The 26,428-nt window shown below is 45.3% G+C and overlaps 1 protein-coding gene across 1 annotated transcript in view; it reads right to left on the minus strand.

Moving 5' to 3' along the window:
* KYNU (kynureninase) overlaps nucleotides 1–25,299 on the minus strand; it is a 78,260-nt gene extending 52,961 nt beyond the window's left edge. The window contains exons 1-4 of the mRNA XM_054381158.1: nucleotides 25,217–25,299; nucleotides 19,505–19,694; nucleotides 11,794–11,914; nucleotides 1,705–1,787 (exon numbers count right to left, since the gene is read on the minus strand). Coding sequence (XP_054237133.1) covers nucleotides 1,705–1,787; nucleotides 11,794–11,914; nucleotides 19,505–19,673 — 373 coding nt within the window. The 5' untranslated portion in view covers nucleotides 19,674–19,694; nucleotides 25,217–25,299. The remainder of the gene's footprint in view (nucleotides 1–1,704; nucleotides 1,788–11,793; nucleotides 11,915–19,504; nucleotides 19,695–25,216) is intronic.
* Nucleotides 25,300–26,428: the final 1,129 nt, after the last annotated feature.

A 26,428-nucleotide genomic window follows, 5' to 3' on the forward strand; every position in this document is an offset into this window, starting at 1 on the left:
CCAACCTGGCCTGCAACACCCCCAGGCAGGAGGCAGCCACAGCCTCCCTGGGCAGCCTGTGCCAGAGTCTCACCACCCTCCTGCTCAAGAACTTCTTCCTCAGCTCCACTCTAACCCTGCTCTGCCTCAGCTTCAAACCATTCCCCCTTGGCCTGTCTCTAGACACCCTCAGCAAAAGTCCCTCTGCAGCCTTCCTGTAGGATCCCTCCAGGTATTAGAAGTGAGGAAATAACTCTATTTATAAATATATAAATAACTCTGTCATTAAACAGTCCTCAGTGTCTCTGTTTCCAGATGCTCAGACCCCATTTGCTTCACTTGAAGGAGAAAATCTATTACTTTTTGATTAAAGCCTTGCCTATGGTTGGAGGAGAAATTACCAGGCAATATCTAGCTTACAGCAGCTCAACTTAAACACAGTATTTTTTCCTTAGTGAAAGCACAAATGAACACTTGATAATTCAGTTCAGACAGAGAGTATTGACAGTTACCTTCAGCAGCTAAATTAAAATATTGGCCAAATCTCACTAAAATCCACTACCATAGCCTTGACAATGGCTGTAAGGGTAGGGGAGTAAAAGGGGCTGTGAGAAACCCTGCCAAGATCATTTCTCTTCCCACTTCTGACAGCAGCAGCTCAAAGGAAATCCCAGTGAAAGAATATTTCAGCAAGTAGACACAGATTAGAGTAAGAGGTGATAGAAGAAATTTGCATTCAGACTCAGACAACTACTTCATGGCTGGCAAGCAGACCAGGAATAGTCTCCAGAGCTCCTTCTCAATCTCCAGATGCATTTACTGCCAAGGTGCTGCAGCACTGCAGCCTCCTCAAGGGGTACAGCAGGGTAATGGGAACTTACAAAGAGCAGGTCCTGCCCCAATTATCTGCTTCATTGACATAAGCAGTTCTCAAACATGAGGCTGGATTTAGTGGCAGGGAAAGGAGGAAAAGCAGAAATTGTCTAGGCAGAAATCATTTTTCCAAGCGGAAAGTTCATTTCTTCACTTCTAGGAGAGAGACTGAGAATAGGTAATGCCAAGTGACCTTTAAAAGGACTTCCCATGTTAGACCAAGTGGTTTATGATGCTCGAAGAAACCCTGTGCTGCAATTAGTTTCATGATATACATAAGCTCATATATTAATGTACATATTCAGCTCTTTAATCACTTGCAGCCCTGAAATAAAGGGGAACTCCATGCAAAAGGCAGGCAGAAAAACTGCTTTACAACAGAAGAATTCAGGGAACAAACCTCTGGTTACAGAGTTTCAGGGGCTTTAGTCTCAGGAAGAGAAGGCTGAGAGGGGATCTGATCACTGTCTATCAATATTTGAGGGGTGGATGTCGAGTGGAGAGGGCCAAGCTCTTTTTGGTGGTGTTCAATAATACAACAAGGAGCAACAGATCCAAGCCTGAACACAGATTTCACCACAACATGGGGAGAAACTTCTTTACAGTGAGGGTGGCAGAGCCCTGGAGCAGGCTGCCCAGAGAGGTTGTGGAGTCTCCTTTTTGGAGACTTTCAAATCCCTCCTGCATATGTTCCTGTGCAGACTCCCCTGGGTGATCCTGTTCTGGCAGGGGGCTTGGACTCTATGATCTCCTTCCAAGCTCTAATGTTCTGGGATTCTGCGATTCAGTCTTAAATGAACTCAAATTTATTTTCATTTCTAGAGAAACATTTCCTTTGAGGTTCACACCTACCAACCAGCTCAGCCATCAGGTCCAGGAGGCACTCATCTGCCAAAGCCCATGGGCGCTGACCGATGAAATGGCCGTGAACACCTCTGAAAAGGAAGAGACAAAAGGATGGCAACACAGAAATGATCCAAAGGGAACAGCATAAGGAACATACCTGGTTTGGAGATCCCACATTTTGGGGGAGGAGGAGGCTCATCTAAGCTGAACACAGCACCTTTATCATGCCATTAAAGCTCTTCAAAAATGAATTTGCTTGTTGGTTCCTGACAAGGTTTCAGTTGTTTGAAACCTCTTTCTTTTGCCTGCCCCCAGATTCCTCTAGAAATTCCTCTGAATTGGAAGGTGACAGCTTTTTCCCCAAGCCCTCTGGAAGTGCCTGCATGGGTACAAGAACCCTCTGGGAACAGGACACACTGGAAAGGGGCAGGGTGGTGCCCGGTGCAGGACAGCACCCTGCAAAGCCCAGCTCACAGAAGCGACAGGGAAAGCAGGGATCACCCTGCAGACTTGCTCCATCAGCACTTCTTGCTGAACATTGCTGGGTGCAGAGCATGGTAGGCTTTGAATGCTGCCTTGCTGCCAAATAGAAATATTTCTTGTCAGAAACAATTCCTATCCTCCTGAATCTTCTGTCTGAACTCACCCTGCTGCATACACCAGCAGGTACTTAATGGATATGCAGGGATGCACCTGCCCAAACAGAGCTGCTTGCTAATTTTATTGCTTCTCTTCTCCCTGCCAAATTGTTCTAGATCTAAATGTGCATAAAGCTTTTTTTTGCTTTGACAGAGGGCACTTAAAAACTCGATTTTGCAAGCTGTTCCTGTCTGCAGTGGATCACACCATCACCTTAAACCTGGCTGGGTCACTACTCTGGAGTGATGGATATGTACATTTAGGTCTGGATTAAGCGAACTGAACCAGTTCTTTCCCTCAAATGTGACAGAGAAGTAAACTTCTAAGGTAGCCACCATGCACTTCTTATATACACAGAAGCTGCAAAGTTTCTTAAACATGCAGGATGCATAGTAGAGATTTAAATGCAAATGAAGGCAGATTGAGAAAAGTCATAATGGTGCTAATCCAGGGGAACTTTGCTCTGGGCTTTCATCTGACACTGGATGATTTTCGTATTTGCTGAGCACCACAGGGTACTTGTGCTCAGTAGAAGCAAATGCCAGGCTGCATGTGGCTGAGGCAAACCAAGTTTCAAAACAGGGACCAAAACAGTAGGAAATTGGGTAGACTAAAAAAAAAAAAAAAAAAAAAAGAGAGAGAGAACTCAAACCACTAAATCTGTAATGAGAGAAAGAAAACAACAACCAAGCCCAAACCAACGACAAGTAATAGAACTTTTAAAGTAGTGTAACAGTGTGAGAGCTGAAATCCCTGTCCCACACCGACAATAACCAGGCTAGCTCAGTCTGGAAGCAAATGCAAGCTGTATTTACAGGCAAATCTACAATCCCTGATGCAATGCAATGAATCTGTACAAATAGACACTAGTCACAACATTTACAAATATGTACAAAAGCTCCCTTTGCTTCCCCCAAGGGGCCTTCCCCAAAGGGCCTCCCCCACAGCCAGAAGGAATCCCCCCAGACCCCCCTAGCAGAAGGCAGAGTCAAGAAGCAGAGAGGCTGTTAGGCTTAGCTTGTCAAGGTCAGTGTGTTGCCTTCAGCCAGAAAAGAAGAAGAAGCAGACAGAAACCGAGCAAGCTGAGACTGCCCAACTCCCCAACCTTGTTTTGAGTAGAGATTCTTAAACATTTCTACCTCTCCAATAGAAGTGTTTAGAATAATCATTATTTTGCTTTCTTGCACCCAATAGTGATTTATTTATGTTCTTTCATTTTCTCTGCTTGAACTTTGTGAGGAAAAACTAAAAAGACAGTCTTAAAACCATCACAAGTAGAAAGGACACAAAATATTCACTCGAAGTTATGAGAAGACATCTGGTAGATTAAGCCATGAGGAAGGAAGGTGCATGTTACACTATCAGCTAGTCCCCCATGCTTAAAGCTATTTAAAAGATTGGTTTTCCCTATCCAACTCCTACTTTCTCTTCTCAGATAGAATTTTGTTGTCTCCCCTACACAAATTACCAGGATATTTTACGGCCAGACCCTTTCTGATTGACTTGGGTCTAATTCATGGCTGCTAGGGATATTTCCAAAAACACCACAGTCCTAAAGAAATGAACAACTGCAGCAAGAAGCTCCATTTGTATTAACCATTTCATGCCTCTTTTCCTGTCAAGATACCTTTTGCTTTTGGCCTAGCATGGGTCAAGAGCTGAAGGATACGAATGAACATCTCTTTAAGAGAAAATAACCTTCCTATATCCAACAAGTCCAGCGCCACACAGGCAACAAGGAGGACCTCAATCCCTAATTTAGATAAGGTCATGGTACACTAGCTGCCTGCTTTCCTCCATTGCAGAATTGCTCTCTGATGAGACCTTGATAGCAGAAAGCGGGCAGTGTGAAATAGGACTCATTTACAAGGACATTTCAGAGATGAGGAATAAAGGCAGTAGATGGGTAGGGGGAGAAAACACAATCAGGGGTAGGATTAGTGCTAAAAAGTTCCTCCCTTCTATCAGACCATAATGCAGCTGCGTTCCCTGAAGACAAGGGGTGTGTGTTTCACAAACAGCAAGACATTTATTGCTAATTTCCCTCTTATTGTTAGCAGTAATATAGTGATCAAGGGACTCTGGGATAACACAGACTGCTAAAATAAAATAAAATCAAAACCCACACAAAGATTCTTCAGTGGTTCCCTGCCCAAGGGGATCTGTATTTCTGAAAGAGGATAGCTAACATAATAAGATGGGGAAAAGAAGCCCTAACTACCTATGGGATTCTCTTTCATTAGCTCACTCTGATTTTATAGCCATTAGTGTCCGTCTAATGGGAATTTACTGAAGAAAGCTCCCTCTGCCAGCACACAGGACTAAGGAAATTTCAGAATAAATTTCTAAGTTATCATGAAAACAGAGAGGAGATTTTGGGCAAGAGAATATTTTATTTTGAGAAGGAAGCAGAGAAATCTAAGTACCTTGAAAGGAGGAGGGAGCAGGCATTAATTATTATTCATATTATTATTATTATTATTACGGCACAGCTTACAGCTTGCCTCCCTCTCTTGATGGCCAATATAAATGCCAAGAGACAAAAATTATTGCTGCTAAAATGGTACTTAAAGGCATATTCTTGGCCCCCTTTATTTTTATTATTTTAATCACATGAAACTCTGTAGCCTTTGCTGATGGCACAATACATCCTATTACACTTAGGTTGTAAAATTCTATGCTCTGCCTCAGAAAATTTATCTCTCTGTATATTATGCCACCCCTCTCTCAGCTCTGGTAGGCACTGGGGGTAATAATCTTTAAGGACACAACTGGAAAGCTTCTGGCATTCCCCTCAGACACACACACGCACACATACAAGCCCACGTCTCATTCTATTTGCACTGCACCCTAAGGAGCAGGAGAGATGTAAATGGAGACAGCCAAGTGCAAAACATGGTCCATCAAATCATAAAGCACCACACAATCAGAAGTCTTCCTTAAACCACTGTGAGAGCTTCTCCTTGCACAAATTAATTTTTAGTTGGTTACTATTTTATTTTCAATTTGGCAAGAAATCAGCACTTTATTCACTGAGGCCTGCTTGATTTAAAGCTCGCTGGAGGAGCTAGAAACACATTTCCTGGTACGATCCCAGAGTTTCAAAGGCAGTGAGAAGAGGGATTTAAATTAATTGCCAGCTTCAGGAATCTTCTGTGCTCATTCAAATCTTGTGCAAATGGAAATTTCCTACTTGCTCCTTTGCCAAAAGTGATGCAAGGTATTGAAGGAGCCAACATGGACTCTGAAGCCTGCACGTGGTTTCCAGCAAAGAACTAGCCAAGAGGTAGGAAGATATATCCACAGAAAAAAAAAAAAAAAAAAAAAAAAAAGGACTCTATGGAGCAGTAGATTGAAGGCAAGTCTACAACCCAGGGCATTAAAAGAGACATTTACAGCTCTAACATACAACCTGCTGAAAGGCACAATGCAGGGATGACTCCAGCCACATGGCAGGAGAAGGAGGTCAATCAAACAGAACATAGGCAGCTCCTGCCAAGATACACTCCCATTTGCAGGGCTGCTATATCTTGCAGGATTAGTTCAGGCCAGAGGACCAAAGAAACCTTTTAACTCACTGAAAATAGGCTTTGCTACTGCAGGTGTTCGATTACAAAGTCTTCTACAGACTTGGGAGATTTTTCTGTCTACCGTATTCATGGCTGAAGGCTCCCACCAGGCTCGTTCAATGCCTGGAAGTACATAGATATCGATACAGATGAGGCAGGGAGAGGCAGGGAGCTACATACACATTTGGGGATTCTAATGGACAAGCAGCTGAATATGAACCAGCAGTGTGCCCAGGTGGCCAAGAAAGCCAATGGCATCCTGGCTGGGATTAGAAATGCTGTGTCCAACAGGAGCAGGGAGAGGATTGTCCCCTGGGACTCAGCTCTGGTGAGGTCACACCTCAAGTATTGTGTCCAGTCTTGGGTACCTCAATACAAGATAGGTGTGGAGGTGCTGGATTCAGTGCAGAGGAGGGCAAGGAAACTGGGAAGGGCCTGGAGAAGAAATCTTGTGAACAGCAGCTGCAGAAGCTGTGGATGGTTAGTTTGGAAAAGAGGAGGCTGAGGGGAGACCTCATGGCTGTCATGACCTGAAAGGACATTGTGGAGAGGTTGGTGTTGGTCTCCTCTCACAGGTAATTAGTGACAGAACAAGAGGGAATAGCCTCAAGCTGACACTGGGTGTGTTTAGACTGGACATGAGGAAACTTTTTTTCCCAGCAAGAGTGGTCAGGCATTGGAATGTGCTGCCCAGGGAGGTGGTGGAGTCCCCAAGCCTGGCTCTGTCTAAACGTGGTTTGGATGTGGTGCTTGGGGCTATGGTTTAGGGGTACCCTTGCAGAGCAGGGTTCTGGGTTGGACTTGGTGATCCTGAGGGTCTTTTCCAACATGAATATTTCTGCAATTTTGTTTCTAGCCTCAGATTACTAATTCCTGGTTTATATCCACTGTGCCAGCCCATTAATTCACATAAGTGGTTCCTTTTTCCCCCCCTTCTGTCTACCTCTTGAAACATCGATTGAGAACAATTGGGCTTTTTTCCTTTCAATCTTCATTTTGCTCAACTGAACACCTCTAATCCTCAAGACTTCCTCCCAGCAGGTTCTCCACCCCCCAGTCACCCCACAAGCCTTTTGCAAGAGCATAACAACCAGCTCCAGCAGACTCCCTTCTGTTTTAATAGTTCCACTTTAATGAGCTGCTCAGACGCGAGAGGCACTGCCAGCTGTGGTGACTACGTCCCCATGCAATAATGATTCAGTAAAATACATTAATGACTGAAATGATGCTGGTGGGGGAAAGAGGAAACAACACCTGTTGGCCTTTCTCCAACCAAACAAGTGACTTTCACTTTGGTCTTTTAGATTTCAGACCCCTGGATCACTGGCTCCTCTAGCCTAAGCACAGAAGAGACCACTCTCCTTCCCTTTTTGCCCCTCTTTCAGTAAACCTTTGGGTTTAGCTGAAATCAGAACAGAAAGAAAGATGAAGTCTCAGATGCTCATTTCTAATGCATATGAAGAATGCCAGTGGCTTGGAATGATAATCGTTATCCATTAGCATAAGAGAGGGCTGAGAAATGTGGAAAGCTTCAATCCATTCCCCCTCATTGTGTCACTGCAGACCCTTGTAAGAGGTACATCTCCAGCTTTCTTGTGGCCCCCTTCAGGTACTGGAAGGCTGCAATTCTGCCAGCAAAAAAATTATCAGAATGCTTTTGCATTCCTTAACAATTTGGCTGTGTTCAAAGAATGGCTAACTTGACAGTTTGGATGTGGTGCTTGGGGATATGGTTCAGGGGTGACCTTTGTAGAGTAAGGTCAATGGTTGGACTTGGTGATCCTGAGGGTCATTTCCAACCTGAATGATTCTGTGAATGAATACAGAACCAGAAGTGGTATGTTGGAGGCAAATGTAAGAGAGGAAATCTATAATGGACCATTAAAAGGTGAAGGGGAGGGGCAAAAAAAGAGACAGTAAAACTGCAAGAAGGAACACAACAAGAAAGAAATGCATGAAGAGGTCTTTTTCTCTCCAGGCCTTACTCTAATAGAGTTGCCATCACCATGCAAAACTAAAACTGAGCTTCCCTGTCCTTGCAAACAGCTACCAGGTAATCTTCCTTTTCACTCTTGCCATCAGCTATAAGCAGTGAAAACCATTTCGAGAGACAAGTGTCGGAGCTATTTGAGAGGAGTCCCAAGACACAACAAACAGAAAATGTGATAAAGCAATGTATAAGGGAGCCAGAATCTATAGCATTGCTGCCTTGAAGGATGGGCTTCATTTGCATGCCATTTCTTAGCTTCTTGCTGCTTATTTATCTAAGCCCAGGCACTATATTCCAAGCTGCCAACACACAGTGAGCAGGCTTCTTCTGGTAACAGCTACTACCTTGGACTGGATTTTGCAAAGTTACCCTTGGTGACTGGAATCAAAGCATTTGTGCATCTCCAAACACTTTCTACTTTGCAGCCCCTGGCAGCCAATCCCACCCACCAGCTTCTTCAAGCTTAAACTACCCTATTCAAATTTAGCTTGACCTCACCCTGAATTTCTCAGTTGCCTCAGGTGTATCTGCAAGTAGCAGGATTTTGTGGTGGGTTTTTCCTGGGTTTAGTTTGTGTTCTGTGGTGTTTTTGGCAGACAGCTTCCTAGATTTATTTCCTCACTCCTGATGGCTTGATATCATAGCATCAGAGAATGCACTCAGTGGGAAGAGACCCTCAAAGGTCATCTTGTCCACTCCCCTTCAGTGAGCAAGGACATCTCCAATGAGACCAGGTTGCTCAGGGCCCTAAGCTTGACCTTGACTGTCCCCAGGGATGTGGCTTTCACCACATCTCTGGCCAACCTGTTTCAGTATTTCTCTACCCTCGTTGTGAAGAACTTCCTCCTAATGTCCAACCTAAATTCTACCCTGCTCCAGTTTAAAACCACTGCCCCTCCTCCTGTTGCTTACATGCCCTTGTAAACAGTCCCTCCGCAGGTTTCCTGGAGGCCTCTCCAGCTATTGCAATGTTTCTCTAAGGTATCCCTGAAGCCTTTGCTTCTCCAGGCTGAACAACCCCAATTCTCTCAGCCTGTCTTTGTAGCAGAGCTGCTCCAGCCCTCCATCACTGTGGCTCTCTTCTGAACCCAGTTCCAGCAGGGCCACATCCTTCATGTTGAGGACTCCAGAGCTGGACACAGCACTCCAGGCAAGGTCTCACCAGAGCAGAGTGGCAAAATCAGCTCTCTCAACCTGCTATATTTCCCCTTTAGATACCACTACTGAATCACAGAAAACATCCATTTGGAAGAGACCTCCAAACTCATCCAGTCCAACCTTCAGCCCAGCACTGAAAGGTCAACACTAAGCCATGTCCCTAAGCTCCAGGTCCACACACTGCTTAAACACCTCCAGGGATGGTGACTCCACCACCTCCCTGGGCAGCACATTCCAGTGTTTGAGAACCCTTCCATTGAAAAAAATATTTCCTAGTATCCAGCCTGAACCTCCCCTGGCACAGCTTGGAACCATTTCCTCTGGTCCTGCCCCTTGCCACCAAGGAGCAGAGGCTGCCCCCTCCTCACTCCAACCTCCCTTCAGGGAGCTGTAGAGAGCAATGAGGTCTCCTCTCAGCCTCCTCTTTTCCAGCCTGAAGACCCCCAGCTCCCTCAGCCCCTCCTTGTAGGCCCTTCTCCAGCCTTGGTGCCCATAGAATCACAGACTGGCTTGGGTTGAAAGGGACTTTTAAAGGTCATCTTGTCCAACCTCTTTGCAATTGGCAGGGACATCTGCAACTACAGCAGGTTGCTCAGAGCCCCAAACAACCTGATGTGAATGGGACCTCTACCACCTCCCTAGCCAATCTGGGACAGAGTATCACCACCCTCCGCACCAACCATTTCTCCCTTCTCTCCACTCTGAATCTTCCTTTTTTAATTTCAAACCATCACCCCTTGTCCTGTCCCCAGCTTTCTTGCAGACTCCCTTTAAGAAATGAAAGGGCTTTGATCTTCTGCAGAAACATGCTGCCCACTCTTTTCCTTCAGATTTTTATAATCATTGAGCTACAAAAAAAAAAAAAAATCTCTCACTATACCAAAGACAAACATAAGAATGGAAGTGAATCAGTGGAAAGGAGATAAAAATATGTTTGCACTGCCAGCTCATCAGTCTAACAGATAAGAATGCTATCTGACTTTTACCTGCAGAAGAGCTCAGCTGTTTCCCTGATAATAATCATACAGAAATGGACAGGGTTGCAATGTTTTCAAGTGCCTGGAGACACTGCAGCAATGTGCTGAATGAATAACCAGAAGAGTGTGTCCCTGAGTTCACATTCATTCCCATTCATTCTCAACCTGCCTCTCACTTATAAGAATGAAAAAAAAATAAATAGGAAACAGAAAACTATGGTTATTAACCCACAGCAATCATAGACTAAAAAGTGAAAGAGCAGCTATGGAATTTTCACATTCATATTGTGAAGCCTCCATCTACAGAGTTTTGACTGAAAGGTGGCTACCCAACTAGCAGAATGAGATTTTCCCTCTCCTCTCTCACCATGAAATCACATCTGTTCCACTCACACCCTGCACTCTGTGCAAGCATTCATCTCTCCTCCAGCTCACTCACTCATCTAGATGTTATTCTTCCTTCCCACCTTCAGCTCCCTGCTTTTTACATATATTTTGCTTACTTATCCCTGCTCCAGGTACTGAGGCAGGTGCTGGACACCTCAAATCACTGACTCTCCATGGAAACAAAGTAAAATATTTAAAAATAAATAAATAATAAATGCTTTCCTCCCCCCCCCCCCCCCCCCCCCCGTATTAAAACCTTTCCCACTTGCTATGATGGCAATGCCCCTTTCTTGCAATGCTGAATTTCGTTCTCCTCTCTCCCTTGCCTCAACTCCGCTCATCAGGGATCACTGTGAAACGTGCTCAGCTCCTCACTCAGGTGTTCCTGAGAAGAGAGGACTGCTTCTTTCTAAACAAAATTAACTTGTCAGGCAGAGACCTGGTTTAAGAGGAACCAAAAACCTGCCAGAACTGGCAGCAGCAGCACTGTTTCAAGGGGAACTGCCCAGTGCAAGGGTGCAGGGTACAAATACTAATTAGGAAATCACAGGGCCTGAAACTGAATCATGTTCACCAGTAACCAAATGACTCTGTGTGTCTTGTGCATAAACACAAGGGGATGGAGATGGTTAAATGGTGCAAGTCCAGTTCTGTGTCCAGTCTGGAGCCCCTATTATAAGAGGGATATGGACATGCTGGAAGGTGTCCAGAGAAGGGCCACCAGGATGAGCAGAGGGCTGGAGCACCTCTCCTATGAGGACAGACTGAAAGAGTTGGGGCTGTTCAGTCTGGAGAAGAGAAGGCTCTGAGGTGACCTTCTTGTGGCCTTCCAGTATCTGAAGGGGGCTACAAGAAAGCTGGGGAGGGACTTCTTAGGCTATCAGGTAGTGACAGGACTGGGGGGAATGGAATAAAGCTGGAAGTGGGGAGATTCAGACTGGACATGAGGAAGAAGTTCTTCCCCATGAGACTGGTGAGAGCCTGGAATGGGTTGTCCAGGGAGGTGGTTGAGGCCCCATCCCTGGAGGTGTTTAAGGCCAGGCTGGATGAGGCTCTGGCCAGCCTGATCTAGTGTGAGGTATCCCTGGGCATGGCAGGGGAGTTGGAACTGGATGATCCTTGTGGTCCCTTCCAACCCTGACTGATTCTATGATTCTAAGTCCTCCAGAGCAGAGGTTATCACAGCTGGAGGTTCCTCTTTGCCTGTTCTACTGCTCATACCTTTAAAGGAGACACTGGACATGGTTTACTCCTGGGCTCTACTGGGTTTAATATCCTGTTCTTCTACTCAAGCATTTCTAGACAGCTCCTGACACAAATCAAGTGCTCATCTGAGGCACGAGGTAGGGTCTCGCGTACCCTGTGTTGTACTCACGTTCGAGCCCACTTGTCCAGTTCTTCATCCAAGTAAGTCTTAACTTTTCTTGGCTGGAGCCCAAGAGAATTCCCAGCAAAGTATATGCAGCTCTCCTCTCCGTTCACCAGGCTCAGATCAGCTGTGGAGAGAAAGAAGGGCAAATGTAGAGTCCTGCACCTAGGGAAGAACAACCTCTCGCACCACTACAGGGTAGGGGTCAACCTGCTGGAAAGCAGCTCCACAGAGAAGGACCTGGGAGCCTTGGTAAAGGAGCGCACCATGAGCCAGCAAGGTGCTATTGTGGCCAAGAAGATCAATGGTATCCTGGGGTGCATTAAGGTGAGTGTGACCAGCAGACTGAGGGAGGTTCTCCTCATCTACTCTACCCTAGTGGGGCCACATCTGGAGCACTGTGTCCATTTTTGGGCTCTCTGCATGATTAAATCACTATTTAGGGAAAAAAAATGTAGTCCTTGCACAGAATATTTTAAGGCAGCCTCAAAAGTTCTTGTCTTGTCAGCATGTATTGTGGGCTGCACTTCATGTCATCATCTGAGGAGGAGGAGGATATCTATGTTGACAAATCCTTTCAATGATTAGGAGAAAAGCAAGGGGGTAGAAATGTATAAATAATAGCTCTAGTGAGGTTCTGAGCAATCTAATTACCCCATGTCATCATCTATCAATCCAAATACTGCCTTTTGCTATTATTTCTCCTGTTGGACAATCTTGGAGAGGCAAGTGCTGGTGACCTTCTGGAAGTAGTACATCATTTGCATTCATCTATAGAGTCATCGAATGGTTTGGGTTGGAAGGGGTCATCCACTTCAACCCCCTGCAGTCAGCAGGGACATCCTGCACTAGGATCAGGTTGCTCAAAGCCTTGTTGAGCCTGACCTTGAATATCCCCAGGGATGGGGCCTCAGCTACCTCCCTGGGTCAACTGGTTGCAGCGTTCCAGCACTCTCATGGTGCAGAACTTGTTCCTAACATCCAATCTCAATCTGCTCTGCTCTAGTTTGAAGCCATTGCCCCTTGTCCTATCACTGCAGGCCTTTGCAAACAGTCTTTCTCCAGCCTTCTTAGAGGCATCCTTTAGGTACTGGAAGGCTGCTCTAAGGTCCTCCTCGAGTCTTCTCCAGGCTGAACACCCCCAGCTCCCTCAGCCTGTGTCCATAGCAGAGATGCTCCAGCCCCCCAGTCATCTTCACAGCCTCCTCTGGACTCACTCCATCAGGTCTATGTCTTCCCTCTGCTGAGGATTCCTGAGCTGGCCACAGGGAGAACCTGCAGGTGTTACACACCCAGGCACTATCAATCCCCACACACAATCCCTGTGATATTGTTGACTGTCTCTGTGGTTGCTACACAACAAAACAGATACAATATACAATACACATCCTCTATGTACACTCTCCATCTATACAGTATCCCAAGCAGCCAGCATTATGTTTTTTTCTCCTAAATACACAAAAGAAAGCTGAGAACAAACAATAAAATTAAATGAATGAGCATGTTAAGATACATGTTGAAATGCTGGGAGCAGATGTTGATCTGTTAGAAGGTAGAAGGGTTCTGCAGAGGGACCTTGACAGGCTGGACAGATGGGCAGAGTCCAAGAGGATGGCATTCAACAAGTCCAAGTGCCAGGTGCTGCACTTCGGACACAACAACCCCATGCAGAGCTACAGGCTGGGGTCAGAGTGGCTGGAGAGCAGCCAGGTGGAAAGGGACCTGGGGGTACTGGTTGACAGTGGCTGAACATGAGCCAGCAGTGTGCCCAGGTGGCCAAGAGAGCCAATGGCATCCTGGCCTGCATCAGGCATGGTTTGGCCAGCAGGAGCAGGGAGGTCATTGTACCCCTGTACACAGCACTGGTTAGGCCACACCTTGAGTACTGTGTCCAGTTCTGGGCCCCTCAGTTTAGGAAAGATGTTGAATTGCTGGAGCATGTCCAGAGAAGGGCAACGAGGCTGGTGAGAGGCCTTGAGCACAAGCCCTATGAGGAGAGGCTGAGGGAGCTGGGACTGTTTAGCCTGGAGAAGAGGAGGCTCAGGGATGACCTCATTGCTGTCTACAACTACCTGAAGGGAGGTTGTAGCCAGGAGGGGGTTGGTCTCTTCTCCCAGGCAACCAGCACCAGAACAAGAGGACACAGTCTCAAGCTGTGCCAGGGGAGGTTTAGGCTGGAGGTGAGGAGAAAGTTCTTCACAGAGAGAGTGGTTGGCCATTGGAATGTGCTGCCCAGGGAGGTGGTGGAGTCACCATCCCTGGAGGTGTTCAAGAGGGGATTGGACGTGGCCCTTGGTGCCATGGTTTAGATAGTCATGAGGTTTAGGGTGACAGGTTGGACTTGATGATCTTTGAGGTCTCTTCCAGCCTTCTTGATTCTATGATTCTATGAAGGTAAAGATTGCAAATCTCTCTCTGAAAGTTTTATGTTGGGGCTGTAGAAAAATAAATTAGATGCCTTGTGAGGCCACACCTGGAATGCTGTGTCCAGTTTGGGGCTCCTCAGTTCAGGAGAGACAGGAAACTGATGGAGAGAGTCCAACAGAGAGCTACAAGGATGTCTTGGGGGACTTGAACATCTCTGCTATGAAGAAAGACTGAGAGCCCTGGGGCTGCAGAAGAGAAGGCTGAGAGGGGATCTGATCAATGTCTCTCAATACCTGAGGGGTGGGTGTAAGGATGAAGGTGCCAGGCTCTGTTTGGTGGTGCCCAGTGACAGGACAAGGAACAACAGGGACAAGCTGAACCCAGGAGGTTCCACCTCACTATGAGGAGACTTCTGTCTGGTGAGGGTGGCAGAGCCCTGGAGCAGGCTGCCCAGAGAGGTTGTGGAGTCTCCTGCTCTGCAGGCTTTCAAACCCAGCTGGATGTGTTCCCTGTGTGACCTGCCCTGAGTGATCCTGCTCTGGCAGGGGGGTTGGACTGGATGATCTCTGGAGGTCCCTTCCAACCCCTACCATGCTGTGATTCTGCAGTAAGAATTACCAACTTCATTGAACTTCACCAGAAACACATTTTTCAGAGGATTAGACAACTTGGGTAATTTCTTAATTAAAGCTTTAGAAGCTTTTAAAAAGCATAAGTCAGAGAGCAATTCCTGCCTAATCTGTTCTACAGATACTACATCTGGTTTCCATCTCTACTCTAATATGAATGAAACCAGAGAGATATAAATATTATCCATGCTCCTAAATTGCTTCTATTAACAATTCTTTTCCTATCAAGAAAAATAACAGTACCATCTCCCTGGGAACAGAGGGCAGGATCTCTGCTCAAGAATCTGGAGCTCAGGTTCACTGATACTCTTCATACTCCAACCTCAAGGCTTCTAAGTGAGTTAGGTTTGCCCTGCAGTCCCTTCTAAACACCTCTTGGGTCCCTGTTGGAGAGAGATGGCAGCAGCACTTTGCCCAAGTGTGGTTTTCTACTTTTACACCTGTTACTTAGGATAGTCTGCTTTATTTTGCTATGATATCAACTCCATACTGGGCTGTACTCTTGTCCTCCTCACAAAAAGCCATTTATTTACTTCCCTCTCCCCCACATCATTTAAAGACTCATTTTGGACCACTGCTGCTTCCCAAACCAGGCTTACTGTTTGCAGCATTTTCAACATTTCACAACCCTTGGTGGGCTTCTACAATTCTTTGGTTACTGTCATATGCCTTATAGTAACACATTTGTTTTGTTAAGACCAGCACTTGCCATTCCCCAAATTACTCTACCCCCAGCTGCAGCTGACATGCAATATATATTGAAATGGTCAAGTAGGAAATAAGTGCAACTGATGAAATAAAGTCTGGTGCAAAACAAACAGGAGATAGTTATTGAAATGTGTCCCAGGAGGAGGACGGGGAGAGAGGAGGAGGACGGGGAGAGAGAAGGAAATAAATTGATAGATAAATAAACTTATAAACAACGAAAGAAATAAAACCACATGAACAACAACTTACATGAAGATTAATTAGATACATTCTAAATTATCCTCACACCTGCTCAGATCCATGCAAACTGGTCTGGTCTAATAATATCCGTTATTTTGCATACTAAATACAGCCATTTGTCTACATTACAGATATATTTCTCTACCTTTGAAACCACAAAAGGGAAAACAAACAAACAAGCAAACAAGTTTACTTTCAGGAATATTGAGTCCAAAAGGGAGAACTACAATGGCTTTATTAGCCAGAAAGGAAGGTTTGAATCTGCTGATACCTATCTGAGGCCTCTGCCTCGTTGAAGGATAAAAGATCTCTGCTTTCACACCTTCCTACAGACCCTTCACATCCCCCCAAACAAAGAGCCAAATTTCTATGATTAACCACCACCTTTAACCATTTCTTCAGGGAAATACAGCTCCAGATTTTCATTCTGGGACATCTTTTTATTCCCAAGAAACCCAAATGATGCTCTTTTGCTTTACAAGATGACAGAGCACCAGGCAGAGCCATAATCAGATCGGTGATTCGGTGCCTGCCTGCCATCTGCAACCCAGTCGCTGCTGCCTTCTCCCTACAGAGCACACACAAAAAAAGGAGTGTTCAAGAGACTTTGTTGTCAGCTTGGAGATCCAAACATTTCTTTAAATCCTCTGCTGTCATCTTATTTGCTCACCTGATCCTCATCTCTCATGCTTGCACAGAGCAGCTCCAAGATTTGCCAGCCTGCTAGTGGCTTCCACTCGGCTGCCACAACAAACAAACAGCTGTGACAGCCTGCAAGTTGATGACTAAATGAAGCCATTGCAATGGCTTCCTAAATAGTTTTTGTGGGTGTCATCTTAGGGTTGTCTCCTCTGGGTGTTCTCATCTGCTTCGTGCAAGGCTTTGCTCTAAGCCCTCATTGTAATGCTTTATGTAAATATATAAAGAATATTTGATGGCTAATATCTGTAATGACATTGATCTTCAGAAGCACCTTATCTAGGATCCGCTCCTGTGCTCAGACAAATGCCATGGGAGAGCTGTCTCTGTGCCACAGACACACAATGTAAATATCTCTAGCTATTTACACCCCTGCTGGCTTTTTCCAGCAGGGAAGCTGCTCCTGATGACAGCTGAAACAGGAAAAAGAGAGACAGGGGGAAAAGAGGCGGCAAAAGCCCCTCAGTCTGGGCACAGGAGAAGGATGGGTTCTCTGTGCTGTTCAGCCGGGGTGGCTTTGTATTCTGCTTTTATTCACTAAAACATATATAGCCACAGTCTCAGGAGTAAGTATTATAGCAACTGCAGAAAAAAAAAACAAAACAAAACAAAACAACCCTGCAGGAGCAATCTTGGAGTCTAAATATCATAGTAATTGAAAAACAAACAATAATGGAGAATGGAAAGGAAGCAATGAAAACTCTCCCAGGAGTATCAAAACCTCTCTGTGCTTCTCAGAAGATTCTTTCACCTGGAGCTGCTGTAACACTACCCTGAGAAGTGACCTTCCCTGTTCCTCAGAGACATTTGACATGCTTCAGCCAAAGACAGGGCTGCAGTTTGGGTGCCCTCCTTGAGCTGGATTTCAGCAGCCCAGCCAGACTGTCCTTTGGCTAGCCCAGGGCAGCAGTGCAATGCCCATAGGAGCCACTTTCCACAATCCTCCCTGCTAAAGAGGAACATTTTGCAGTGACGCAGTGGCAGCTGAAGTGCCTTTGAGCACAAACAGATGAGGGGTTAGGAAACCTGCTTAAGTGACTAGGGGAAGCAAAATAATAAATTACTTCCTGGCAGACAGGCTGAGAACACCTCCTTCATGTGGAGGAAGCACCAAGTTCAAACAGTTGTGAAGTGTCCAGTTCTGCTCTGAATAATCTAAGTAATAGGAACTCAGGGATTTACATTTGGGGAAAGATCAGCCAACACCAGCAGTACACAGAAAACTAAGATTTGTCATCCCCATGTCCTAAGGAGAGGGGGCAGACTGCATTCCCAGCATTCAGCATTGCTCAGCAGGACGATACTGAAGATACAGAGAGCTTCAAAAGGTTCACTTCCAAAACAGACCTTTTCTTCAGCTTCTCATGTGCTGGCACAGCTTTTGCTCCCCATGTATTTGACATGTGAGCTGAAAACAAGCCTAGCCAGGGCATGGGAAGCAGGAAAAGAGCCCAAGATCATGCCTCCTCCATCACTGGGAGCTCCCACCAGGTTTCCTGCATTACTTTGGCCAAATACACAGCAGCAATGGGTTAAAAAAAAAAAAATAGGGAAATGTTCTGCAGTCTTACTGGGCTGGGAGTTCTAACGTGAAACAAATGCTTCCTTCTCAGCTTTCCAATGCTTCCTGCCTTCATAGCTGTCATGACTGCACACCAAGTCCCCTCTCTTAATAAATCAATCAAAGGTAGTCTTGCTCCCACACCCAGGCATGCCACAGGCTCTCTGAAACAACCTACAAGCCCAGGAACAAAGCAGAACAATGTCAAGAACCATTCTGGATGGCTGCATTGAAGCCATGTGCAGTTATCTATTTGTAGGCAATTCATGAGGAAAGCAGGAAAGACCTTCAAATAAAAGGTTTCAGGGTGAATTATTTGCTCAGATCAATTACTTGTTCTAAGGCACAGTCTTCCATTTGGACTCAGGAAAAAAATAATCTCTACCACCAGCAATAAGGCACAAATGTTAATACAATATGGGTGCCATCTCTTTCATTAACTAAAATAATTCCAACTAGATGGATAATCCCAAATATCATACCAAGGAAGCAAGTGCTCTGATGGATGTGAAGCTGGCCATGGGCAGGCAGTGTGAGCTTGCAAGCCCAAGGAGGCAAATCACATCCTGGGCTGCATCCAAAGCAGCATTGCCAGCAGAGCCAGAGAGGTGATTCTGCCACTTTGCTCTGCTCTGCTGAGACCTCACCTGGAGCACTGTGTGCAGGTCTGGAGCCCTCAATATAGGAAGGACATGAAGCTGATGGAGAGGGTACAGAGGAGGACCATGAAAATGATCAGGGAGTTGGAGCAGCTCTGCTACAGGGATGGGCTGAGGGAGCTGGGGGTGTTCAGCCTGGAGAAGAGAAGGCTCCAGGGAGACCTAAGAGCAGCCTGCCAGTACCTGAAGGGGGCTACAAGAAGGATGGAGAGAGACTGTTTGCAAAGGGCTGCAGGGACAGGACGAGGGTCAATGGCTTCAAAGTAGAGAAGATTTAGATTGGATGATAGGAAGAAGTTCTTCACTCTGAGGGTGGTGGAACACTGGAACAGGTTGCCCAGGGAGGTGATTGAGGCCCCATCCCTGGAGATATTCAAGGTGAGGTTGGGCAGGGCTCTGGGCAGCCTGATGTAGTTGGGGATGTCCCTGCTGAGTGCAGGAAGGTCAGACTGGATAAGCTTTGGAGGTCCCTTCTGGCCTGGACCATTCCATGATTCTGTAACTATTGTAAGTGGCATTGCTGTTTCAAACCACCAGATAGAAATGCTTCTGCCTGTAATTTTCAGTCAGTCCCTATATTGTTCCAAGCATGACTGACAGCATAAGCACCATCTAAGTCCTGTATCCTCACATGTCATTCGGGATGGGAACATGAGCACAAAGCTTTGGGAGCTGGAATAAGCTGATGGACTGATTTAGCAGCAGCAGGGACATACTGTGCTCAGATATGACTGCAATTGCTCAATTACCACAGAAGCGACAATGATTTCCAAAGATCTGTGATAAACACATGCAGAGGATGCAAAGCTCCCACCATTCCCACTCCCTCCCATCACCATAATTATAATTCTTACTTGGAGGCAGATCCTTGACTTTGGGGATATAGAAACAATGCTGAAGATGCTTTAACTCATCCTCTGCATCTAAGTGAGAAGCAAGTTTCTCATCTGTGGGACTGCATCCCAAGCACAGGGCAGTCTGTTCCAAGATGGTTGCTGGTAGCACAGGAGAAGATGGATCCATTCTCAGGTCATTCACTTCCACCTTAAAATGAAAAATGCCACAGTTTAGCCCCTGCAGTGTGCAGCATGCATATTCACAGGTGGCTGATGAGCAGCCACTATAGCTACCTCCTTCAAGACCCAAACCTGACTCAGTTTAAAGCTTTCAAAAAGTGAAGGGTTTGAACAGAATGGTAAAACTTCAGGTCTTTCCAAGGCAACATATTGCTGCAAACCCCAAAGGCTTTGCTTTTTTCCCCCCCTCTACAGATGCAATGCTCTTCCCTTTTTCAAGCCATATCAGCAGCTTCTAAGTTCTCCCACCAGACCTGCTAGCAGTTACAAACTCTGAAGTGTCATTCACAGTTTTGAGCTCTCAAAGCCAGAGGCAGCATTATTGTTTCTACACTCTGCACTCCTATAAATAGCAGGTGCACAGCTAGGCTGAAGTTGTTCCCAGGCTGTGCAACATTCAGCTTCTTTCAGCTTTTCTGCCTTAAAGGTAAGAGGGGGTGTTGGTGTAGGGCTGTGCTCATGCACAAGGACAGAGCAAGCAGGCTACAGAGGGCAGACAAAAGCTTTGTCAGAAATGTAGCTCTCAAGACCAGGGTCTTGAATTGATATCTCCTTCTAGCTACACTGAAAATCCTGGTGGCTTAGCTTGGTTTAACTCTGTTGGTGCTGGACAGAGAGAGAAGCCAAAGCCAAGCTGCAAACATGACAGACCACAGTTTGTAACAGAAAATCCAAAAGCTAACTACAAAATTTGCAAGCTCATTGATCTTGATGAGAAAAACCTTCCTGGGACTGTAGTGCCCAGAGACACCATGGTGTTGAAGACAGCATTTCTGCCCTTGGCTTTACAGACCTAGCTACAAAGAAAATTTATGACACTTGCTCTGTACTTTAGGGCACGACCTGGGCAGTGCTGCCTCCTGCATTCTGTTGCAGAAGGCAGTCAAAGGGCTTGCTGAGGTGCATGGTGGTTGTCCCAGTTTAAGGCACTTTGTAGTTAAACTCTGCAATATTCTCTGCCTTAGCAGCCCTAAGAGTTTTGCTTGCAACAGGAAAATTCTCAGTGGTAGGCTGAAGTAGGACAGATGAGTACATAACATGCAGCATAGAGCCAACAGAGAAAATAGCTTTTCCCCTCTGCTTGAGCAAAAAAGCCTTTTCAAGTACATATCCTCCAGAACTAGAAGACAGGGCTACAAAACACCCTGGTTTTCTGGTTTTCAACAAACAACTCTTCTCCTTCCTACAATTTTGGCCTGAGAGGGGAACAACAAAACAAATTTTTATCTATCTATCTATCTATCTATCTATATCTATATATATATATATCTACACACACACACATATATATATATGTATTTTCCTGAATGTGGATGACAGACTGGAGATTGGAAAGAAATTCTTTACAGTGAGGGTGGGAACACACTGGAACAGGTTGCCCAGGGATGCTGTGGCTGCTCTCTCCCTGGAAGTGTTCAAGGCCAGGTTGTGAGCAACCTGGGCTAGTGGAAGGTGTCCCTGCCCACAGCAGGGGAGTTGGAACTAGGTGATCTTTAAATTCCCTTCCAACCTAAACCATTTCATGAATCTATGAAATGTAGATCAGGGGGATGATCCAATTTTTACCCCATCCCCTGAACACCATCTAGAAGAGCTTCATGGACATATATGGGAAGGACAGCAGTTGGTATTTAAATGTAAGCCCCTAAACAGCACAGCCTTATTAGTGCAAATGAATCCAAACCTCTTTATCTTCTAGCCAAATGGCCAGCATGATGCTAGTTACCTGGTTCAACCTGCTAGCATTTGGGTAGTGATGAGAACATTTTCTTTTCCCACCAGACTTGAGGTCTTGCACACACATTTTTCCTTTCCCACCACATAGAATTATATATTTAAAATATATATATATATATAAAAAAATTCCAGCAGAGCTCTGTAAGACAGCAGTTTTCATTTAGCTAATGCTCAGTCTCTCCTGGGAGGTATTGGAGCCATCCTATTTTTGTGCTGTCTCCACACAAATTGTTCACACCTCCTCATTGCCACCAAATTTATCATTCCCACTCATTCATCCTAATTGTCCCTTAGATGATAAAAATAAAATAAAATTGTGAAAATGGTGGAAAAAAAAATAAAATGCAACATCTTGGTTCTCAGAGAGGTTTTCAAGGCTTCTAGGAGGCAGAGGTCAACACCTAGAGAAGCAGTTGGGTGTGATGCTGAAGTGGATGAGCTGGCTGGGATCAAAACACCAAACTGGTCACCTCTTGAAGAGTTGCCACCCTGCTGAAAGCTCCATAGGTGAGGTGACCAAGCTCCCTGTTCTCCAGAGAGCTGCTGCTTAGCTCCTCCACATCTGGACAGAGATCCAAGACCTTGTCTCTGCCAGTTCTGCTGGGCTGTTGCTAATAACATGTGTGCTCCTCTGCAGGTCAGAAGAGTGTTGACCTTCTGGACCTCATTTGGCAGACAGGAGGGAGGGTGGTTTAGAGGTCTTCCTCCACTGGATGTTGTGAAACATCTTAAAAAGCAAGCTAGGTTCACAATCACTGCAGCCATCACTAACACAGGCACCTCATTATAAAATAAAAACTCTATAAAATAGCAAATTTTACTGCTCCAAGTTACAAATGAGCTTAATCAGTTGACCCAGGTTTATTTTCAAGCAATAGTGTCATCAGCATTTGGAAAATAAACCTGGTTTTTGTTTCCAAAGACTTCTCTGTTTGATTTCCAGCACTAGCATGGGTGTCTCGATCCCACAGATATTACCAAAGCATATCCAGCACACACAGAACCAGATAGCCTCTGCCTTGAATAACAAGTATTCCATGCCAATTGTGGAAACAACTGTTGGAGAAAGGGCTGGAAACCAGGTCTCCCTGAATATCTCCTTCCAGATAAAAGGATCACACAGTAGTCAGTGTAGTCCTTTCTATGCAGTCAATCTCCTTCCCACTCCACTTACTGCCTGGATTTTTTTTGTTCCACTATGACACAGCTGCTGAGGTAAGGGAAAGAGCCTTTTAATCTCTCTAAACAGATGACTGACTTGAGTTAGGGATTTGTTCAGTGATGCTCAGCTCCCTCAGTCCCTAAAAGGGGAACTGTGAAGCATTGGCATTGCTGACACCTATCTCCTTTCCTGGATACAGCCTCTGAGGCAGGAACAGGAGCCTCCAATGTTTATCTCATGGGGGCCATGCAGGCAATGCCAGCTAATTGTCCTGTAATTTAAGATCAGGAGACAGATGATAAGGGTGCTTGAAGGAAAGTTGGGTTTGATACACCAGATCCCTCTCCTCTGATCTGTAGATTCTCCACTTTACACCACATGAATACTGCACAGCATCCTCCCACTTCTCTTCCTAGCAGTCATCATTCTTCAGTAAGGACACTCATTAGGGCAGTGGATTAATGGCTGTCATATTCCAGGTCATCTGCTGCCCTGTCTGGCAGGCATAGATGGGTTGTGTGTCCATCTGAAGCCTGTCCCCAAACCCCACTGAAGTCACTAGGTGTCTGTGTTAGAGAGAAATATTTCTGGATCAGGTTTTTTGGTTGCCTGTCACTGCTGCAGTTTGCTGTGTCTGATCAATGACTTCACATTGATTGAGATTCTTATTTAGATCAAATTTTGACAGCAAGGATAATATTAAATACAAAGATCCAGAAGCTAAAAATGATTAAGTGCTCAGAGGTACCTGATCTAATACCAATGTTATGAAATAAGATAAAACTACTAAAATAAAATCAATCAAAATCCTATTGAGGAATGAAATCCCAGAGATCCAATCCTGAGAGCAGAATAAGAAAGCACTTTTGTCCTTTGAATGGGCATTAGGCTTCAGAGAGATGGAATCACACAACTGCTTGGGGGTATTCTTCCTTCTTTCTTTTATTTTTGCAATCTAACTGCCATAGAGCAGGCTGCCCAGAGAGGTTGTGGAGTCTCCTTCCCTGGAGGCTTTCAAGCTCCATCTGGATGTGTTCCTGTGTGACCTGTGCTGGATTCTATGGTCCTGCTCTGGCAGGGAGATTAGACTCAATGATCTTTGAGGGTCCCTCCCACCCACTAACATGCTATGATCCTATGATGTTCCTATGATTTCAGTTACTAATTGCTGCAAAATGGAACCCTGTGCAATACTTTCACAGCAATTCCTGAGTCATTCGTTGTTTTCTACGTGTAAAGCAAATACCTTTGTATAAGATCAGCACACCTTTACTCCATCCCATGATCTCTGGATAACTGAAAACCACATTCTGTATCCCCCTTCAAATCCAAACTCAAAGTCATCAGTGCAAAATGTAATTCCCACCTGGAGAAGCATAGACTCAGAGAACTGCTTCAGCTGGAAAAGTCCTCCAAGATCATCAAGTCCAACCATCAGCCTAACCCCACCATGGTCACCAAACCATGTCCCAGAGTGCCATGGCCACACATTTCTTGAACACCTCCAGGGATGGGGACTCCACCACTTCCCTGGGCAGCCTGTTCCAAGCTCTGACCACTTTCTCAACAAAAGTTTTTTCCTAATCTCCAGCCTAACCCTCCCCTGGCACAATTTCAGGCCATTTCTTCTCATTCTATCATCTGAGACTAGGGAGAGGAGGCCAACCCCAGCCTCACTCCAACCGCCTTTCAGGGAGCTGCAGAGAGCAATGAGGTCTCCCTTCAGCCTCCTCTTCTCCAGAGTAAGCATTTCCCTCAGCCACTCTTCATAAGACCTGTGCTCTAGACCCTTCACCAGCTTTGTTGCCCTTCTAATGTGGCTCCTTGACAAACAGAACTTTTTCTCATAAAACTTGGAGTAAAAATAATCAGCATTTTCAGAGCAAGCCATCTACTCTGAAGAAAAAAAAAAAAACAAAACAAAAAAACAAACCAACCTAAAACATTTAGGTTTTTTTCTTCTTCCTTGAAAAGTTACTCCATTTTTATGGACTTAACAGATACAGATAACATGAAGTCATCTTGCTTGGGTTATTTTCAGTCTTTCTGTATTCTCCTGACTTTCCCACATACTGATTCTGCCTGAGGAGCTCACCAATGACTGTTGGCAATCTTTCCTTTCAGAAAGAGGCTGTGCAACTTAAATTAAGAAAGCAGTCATTACTTCATGTTTTACCAGCACAGATACCAGCCCTACTAACTCATCTCCCATTATAAAAAAAAAAAAAACACCACAAAAAAACCCACACAACTGTAAATGACAATGGCTGTGAATTAGTCAGACGTAAGTGACATGAATGTCTGGGTGATTATTTCTGTTTTGTCCTTTATGCATAATTTACTGACTAAATAGAAAAGGGTGAAAAAAAAAAAGTGACTATTAGCAAGCCAACTTCTCAAACTTAGGTAGGAGAGTCCCTTAGGCTTCGTTCTAAGAATGATGATTTGTCCTATTTTTAGATCCACCTACAATATTTTTGTAGATCTATCCTTTAATTGTAACTTCATGTCTTTACTAGAAAGCCTTCCAAGTCCCCTCACCCCACACCCCACTTAAACATTTTCTTTAAAAATGCCAGGACGTTACTCACAGTCTTTTAACTCAGCACAGTGCTGACAGGCACACAATGAATCCCTACTGCAGCTGTATCAATATCCTCACAGGAAAAAAAGAAAAAAGTTTCTGATGGAAAGAGTATGCCCTGCACTTTCTGCCCTCCAATAGCTGTTTACCAGGTTGCTAAAGGCAGCTCAGCCCACAGACCTTTGACATTTCCAGGTCAGAATCCAAACAAACCCTTTGGAAGGCAAACTGGGGGTGTGCACAGCTATTAGGGTCCACACTGCCCAGGCACACCCACTGGAAGCACCAGTAGCACTGTGGGTTGGAGCTGCTTTACAAGCAGAAAACAGCTACAGGAAGGCACAAGGGGTAAGAACTGAGGCTCTTGCCCAGCTTTACACAGAAAAAATTACTTCTGTGAACGCAGTTTTGCAGAAGGAAAAAAAACAAACCAAACCAAAAAACCAAACCAAACTAAAACAAAACAAAAAAACCAACCCAGCCCAAAGCAAGGCCCATTCTAGATGATTTCAGGTTAAATACACTTCAGTGAGTTTGTTTCAAATTATAAAGAAAGGGAAAAAATGAAACTCTCAATATTCACAGCAGAGCTAACACCAGACCCTCAGCAGCAAGCACCGTTGTGTAATTAAATAAGCTACACAGCACAGGGCCACAGCTGGAGCAAGGGAAGGTGGCAGAGAGGAAGGGTAATACATTCAGTTCCTCAGAGCAAGCTTAGGCACGTACTGACCTTCCCATCAACAAGTGCTAGGGTGTTAAAAGTCATTTTACATCTGAAAGCCATCTCTTCCCCTCCCCAGTGACGCCCACCTTACCCTGCGGTCGGTCGGCTGCCGTTCCGGGGAGAGGGTGAGGAGAGTCCTCTGCAAATATTGCATGGAGAAACCACCAGGGCCACGTGTCTGCTCCTCCAGACTCTGACCCCCACACCTCACCTCTGCGTTAACCAAAAACCACCTCTGTGGGCACGTATTTGTCACGTTTCTTTTGGTCCTTCCTCACCCAGCTAAAATGTAAAGCTCTGATTAAGTGAAAAAAGCTTTTTTTTTTCCCCCCTCCCATAAAGGCAGAAGGACACAAACAGAATTGGAATGCAAACGGGTTTAAACTAAATCCTTTTGCTTTAGCGAAGGAGCAGATCCATAGCCTAACGGCCAGAGATCAGCAGTGTTCACAGACATATGGCAGAGGGAGTGGTGGGAATCTGCAGGGAGCA

This window comes from Indicator indicator, chromosome 5, assembly GCF_027791375.1.
Source record: "Indicator indicator isolate 239-I01 chromosome 5, UM_Iind_1.1, whole genome shotgun sequence".
Lineage (NCBI taxonomy): Eukaryota > Metazoa > Chordata > Aves > Piciformes > Indicatoridae > Indicator > Indicator indicator.